Source organism: Aptenodytes forsteri, unplaced genomic scaffold (assembly GCF_000699145.1).
Source record: "Aptenodytes forsteri isolate BGI_AS27 unplaced genomic scaffold, ASM69914v1 Scaffold258, whole genome shotgun sequence".
In the NCBI taxonomy this organism is placed as follows: Eukaryota; Metazoa; Chordata; class Aves; order Sphenisciformes; family Spheniscidae; genus Aptenodytes; species Aptenodytes forsteri.
In genome coordinates this window covers 1,669,352-1,674,545 of record NW_008795250.1, presented here as the reverse complement: position 1 = coordinate 1,674,545, position 5,194 = coordinate 1,669,352, and the positions used below count along the sequence as shown (strand labels likewise).

The 5,194-nt window shown below is 58.0% G+C and overlaps 2 protein-coding genes across 2 annotated transcripts in view; both read right to left on the bottom strand.

Annotated features, from left to right (window-relative positions):
* CPLX3 (complexin 3) overlaps window positions 1–3,934 on the bottom strand; it is a 17,751-nt gene extending 13,817 nt beyond the window's left edge. The window contains exon 1 of the mRNA XM_009278858.2: window positions 3,825–3,934. Coding sequence (XP_009277133.2) covers window positions 3,825–3,934 — 110 coding nt within the window. The remainder of the gene's footprint in view (window positions 1–3,824) is intronic.
* A 1,154-nt stretch (window positions 3,935–5,088) lies between these two features.
* The window catches only part of CSK (c-src tyrosine kinase), a 5,279-nt gene continuing 5,173 nt past the window's right edge, over window positions 5,089–5,194 (bottom strand). Inside the window, exon 10 of the mRNA XM_009278906.1 lies at window positions 5,089–5,130. Within this exon, the coding sequence (XP_009277181.1) occupies window positions 5,089–5,130 (42 nt within the window). The remainder of the gene's footprint in view (window positions 5,131–5,194) is intronic.

Genomic DNA, 5,194 nt, shown 5'->3' with positions numbered 1-5,194 from the left:
GGGGGAGCGCGGGGCGCCCTGGGGGGGGGGACGCCCCGGCCGGAGGGTCCCGGCGCTGTTGTGGACCACCGCAAGCTTCAGCTGCCGAAAGTTCAAGAGAAAACGTCCCGTGGTCTTGAGCTGTAGCATCCCTTCAAAGGGCAGTGAGCTCTCTTCTGCCCAGCGCTCATTGGGGTAAAAGGGCCACCAATTCATTAACACAGGGAATAAAGAAAGTTTAGGGTAAGGGTGTTGTAAATTATCAAATGAAATTCCTTCCTTTCAAGTTACTTGAATGTCATTAAATAAAGCTAAAAGCGCCTGGAGTTTGTCTTGGCCAAGGAAGATGAAAGGCAACGCAGCAGTTTTGTATGGAAACAAAATCAAAGCCGCCTTTTCGTGACCGAGGGAAGCCATTTCAATGTAAAGCCTTCCTACTCCTGTAGAACCAAGCCTTTACATTCCAAAAATCTGTCATCATCGCCTAAGGACGAAGAAATCCCATAGAGGGGGGTTTATTACTGTTCCGATTTGATATTAAGCCTTAATTATACTCAGGGAGGGCTATATATCACGGAGGCTCTGTGTCACACGTTGCATCACGTAATGAATTTTCATTTTTTTTTTAAAAAACCCCCCCCTGTGTTTAATTGCATCCCGAGCTCTCATGCGTTCGTGCGCCTGCAGAGCATTCCCCCGGTGGGGATTTCGCTGCCTGCGCTTGCGGCAGCGCAGGCTGAGCGTGAGAGGGGGGCACGGGGGGAAGGAGTTGCAAGGTCCTTTACAGGGTCATGCCCATCTCTTCTCTTTCCCAGCGCGTAACAACTAAATAGTTTTACGTTGCTGGTGTTATTTTGCTAATGAATACCCTGTACCGTTCTGGGCAATACACCTCCCTTAACCCTCTGTTACGGGTGTGCACCCACGTATACACGCGCGCACACACACACACACGTATGTGCGCCGCAGCTCATTTTCAGATTCCCGCGAGCTGAAGACCATCAGGGTCCCCGCTGCCCGGGGAGGCTTAATGCCAGCCCGGGGGAAGGACCCGGCCCTCCCCATTTATTTCTGGGCGGGAGGAGACGCGACGGCCAGGTACCCCGACAAACCCGGCACCTCTGCCTGGCCGTCCCCCTCCTCGCCCCGGGGTGGCCTGGCAGAGCATCCCCTGGGAGACCCCAAACGGTACCTGGGAAGGGAAGCCGGGAGTGGGGGTGCTGCCGAGATGTCCCCCCCACTTCCCTCTGAAGCCACTCGTCTCATCACGGCGTCTGCCTGAGCACGGGGCTGCCCAGGCTCGGAATTAGGATTTTGAGGGGTTTGGGATGGGTGGGATGGGAATGGTCCTGCCAGAGCTGTGGGGAGGGGCACATAGAGCCTTTGCCCCAAGGGATGGGGGGGTCTGGGGGATGCCGTGGTGCATTATCAGAAGAGGAGGGTAAGCAGGCAGGGCAGCAGGGGTGGTGATAATCCCTGCCGGCACACGTGCCGGGAGGTGATTGGGGGTGGGGGGGGGGCTCCCATGGCAGAGTCTGCACCCAAGCGGTGACACAAATCTACACGGACAGACACACAGAGCATGTAAACAGGCACATGGGGAGACCATGTGCTGCTTTGCTGCCGGTGGTGGAGAGCAAGCCCGGAGCAAAGGCACACGCCAGCCGAAACACACACACGGCCACACGGAGTTTTCCCACGGGGGATCTTTCCGGCCTTGCCTTCATTTCCTGGAGTGCTCAGAAGGAAAAGCTGGCGCGCGGAGCTGGAGAGGTGAACGGCACCGAGCGGTGGTGGGACCGTACACACTAAAAATAGTGTGTACATCACACTAAAAATAGTCCTCGCGATAAAGTCAGTCGCGGAGGGGGAGGAGGTGCAGGCAGTGCACAGATGCTGGCGAGGTCTGCCAGGGGTTTGGAAGCCCGCACGTCGAGGATGGAGCAGAAGGAGCCTCGCTGGGCCATAATTAGAGCTGGCAATTTGCTCCAGGCGGCACTGAGGGAATTAAGCAGTGGGCAGTTTGGGAGGGGGCCTGCCCGGGCACGTTACACCCCCCTCCTCTCGGGATGGACGGTTTGCAACCCTGGGAAATGGGAAGCAGCGAGCGATTGCTGCAGCTGGAATTGCGCTGGGAACAGATAGGCGCTCCGGTTTCCTTTGAAGTGAGTCTCAGTTTTTATTTGTTTAGAAGAGGAAGGCTCTCCGCATCTCTGGGGCTCTCAGGGTAAGGGGGAGAAGGCAGGCAGGGGCTGGGGCACGGGGAAGGCGCTCAGGAAGAGCCGAAGCCAAAGGAAAGAGCCCCGATGGAGAAGGGAGAGGATATCTACAGGGAGCGGAGGGCAGCAGGGCCGGGACAGGCTGCACCGAGAGGGAGCCAGAGCTGGCGCTTGGAAGAGGTGCTCCGGCCAGGGTGACCCCAGCGAGTCCGTGCAGGGGGTGGGTGGCAGGTGGAGGAGCCGTCAAGGTGATGGATAGGGAAAGAAAAGCAAAGCACGTGTGACTTCAGAGATCGTCTTTTCACCTCCTCCAGCTTCTGCGTACCAAGTCAGCGCCGGTCCCAGGCACTCCCAGCCCGGCTGGGCCCCGGCAGCGGATACCCTGCGCCAGCTGGGGACGCCGAGCTCCAGTCCAAGCTGGGGTCCTGGCCAGCGGTGCAGAAAGGAGAGGCGCGAGGGCCGCCAGAACCGGAGGCTGAATTTTCAGGCGCTTTTTAAACCAGGACCTCCCCGTGTCTCTCTCCTCCTTGCATGCCGTGTGGCAAAGGCGTAGGGAGGGGCCAGGTCCATTTGTGCCATGGGCACCCCGGCCTTCGGCGGCGCCGGCCTCGCAGGCAGCAGAAATAACTCCCTGCCTGCTGTTGCCGATAATGATTCACGCTGCGAACTCGAGGCGGGATGGGAGCTGACACAACTGGGCCCGGTGCCCATCTCCTCGTCACCGACAGGAGGAGGAGGAGGAGGAGGAGGAGGGGGACATGTTGTGTGCCAGCACCCGAGAGCCACAGTAGCCCCCGGGTGTCACACAGGAGCCGGCGGCCTGTCCCCTCTTCCCACGCGAGCGGCGGGGGGGGGGGGGGGGGCAGAGCTGGTGCACAGCCTGCTGATGGGTTCGCAGCTGATGGGAACAGCCCCAAAATCCCTGGGGAGAAATCACCTAGTGGGATACAGGCTGTCCTTGGCTGTGCCCCACCGGGCCGCAGCCCAAAGCGGGGGGGGACCCAGAGACAGGAGTCAGGAGCTGCCAGCCCTGCGCGGGGGGAAACTGAGGCACGGACACTGGCGGCAGGAAGGGCTTGGCAGGGTTAAGCTCCCCTCTTTGCAGTGAAGAATGGGATTTCTTAACAGCAGTCCTCTCTCAGCACCCTCCAGCTACATCCCGGAGGATGCTGAGGATGTCAGTACGGCACCAAACACCCCCAAAAGCCCCCTCCTGCCCGTGGGACCGGGCACGGTCCCAGAGATCGGCAGCGCGGTGGCCATTTAGAGGAAAACCAAAGGTCTAAATGAGTTTCGGGTTAGGTTTTCGCCCCTTTTTTTGCTGGCTGGCAGGGGTCCATCGGCCAGCGGTAACCCAGGGCAAGGGGACCAGAGGGGATGCGACGGGGGACCGGACCAAACCTCCTCCCGGCTCGCTGATGTCTACCGTCGCAGGAAGGTGCCGGGCATTTCTCACCATTTCAAAAGCCATGTTTCTTGCAGGCTTTGCCCGTAAATGACTTTAATCTTCATAAGCCCGAAAAGTAAAGCTGCTTATATGGCTGGGGCCTGCTGGAGTGCTGGGAGGAACGGGGGAGGATGTGACAAGAGGGGGGGGGGGTTAGTCCAGGAGAAATGAAACCCTACGGTGGATCAAGCCCCATCACATCCCTGTCCCGTCTCCTCCGGATATCCGGACAGCCCGAGGTCTCAGGGGAAGGGGGTCGGGAGCACTCGACTTTTGTAGCTACTGCCATCTCCCCTCCGCACCGGAGGGCTCTTGAAGGCTGTGTGACCCCATCCTCCATCCCACCTAGACCTGAGCTGTGCCCACTGTCCCAGCGCTCCCTATTTTTTCCTTCAGCCCCCCACCACGAGTCGTCTCGGTCCCAATCCTGGCCGCAAACGGACCGAGAGCTCCCGACTCCGGCTTGCGAACCAGGCAGCCGGTAAAGCCGATGCCCCACGCATCGTTTAACGCTGAATAATTCTCCCTTGGATGAAGGGAACTATTTTAAACCTGCTGAGCCCTGCGTGCTGGACGCCACCTCCACCCAACACCCTTTAAGAGAACAGAGACTCCGTGGGGACACCTCCTTTGGGGTCGGGGGTCCAGGACATGGGGGGGGGTCCCCGTCTTCAGCCCCTTGGCTGAGCCAAGCAGGGCAGGGAACAAGGTCCACAAGGTCCAGGGATCGGCCCCAAAATGCATCCCCAGGTCTTCCCCCGGCTGGTGCAAGCATCTCCAAGGGTGGAAGATAAAAGTCTGGCTTAAAGAGGAGCGTTGCCATCACTCGGCAGCTTCATCCCTGTCACAGCCTCGCCAGTTCTCATGGGTGGGATGGAACCAAGTGATGCCCAGGCTGCTCATCCCAGCGATGCGGGGACCCCGGGCAGAGATGGGGGGGACCGTCCCCACCTTGTACCCTGCCAGGGGATCCCAGGACCCCCCCAGGGCGCTGTGTCGTGTCGTCCCCCCCCCAGGGCTGCATCCCATGGGAGCAGAGCCAGAGACAGAGGGGCGGTGAGGCGGGATGTGCCGCGTCCGTATGGAATGGTTTTTTTTATTACAGTTTTAATCTCACAGTTGGTAGCATTACATGAGAATAAAGCACTGGACAGGACTGGAAAAAAAGGCCTCTGAAGACAGCATGCAAACATTGCAACGAGTTTAAAGCAAAACAACCCAAAAAAAAGCGTCTCGCGGGGACGCGGCCGCGCTCTCCCGACCGGGCGGCGAGTCCAGCGTCTCCCCTTTAACCATCACTTCTGTCGTTGGGGTTTCCTTTTCGTGTGTCCATTTCATTGGCTTATTTATTTTATTATTATTCTTCTTTTATTAACCTTCTTCTCTCTTTTTTTCTTTTTTTTTTTTCTTCTTTTAATTACATTAAAAAATAAGATTCGTACTTTAGTAAAACGCCCAGCGCTCAGCTGGGCCCTGCTTGAAATACTAAAAAACAACCAAAAAAAACCAACAAAAAACCCCCCCGAAACTGAGAAAACAAAAAAAAAAC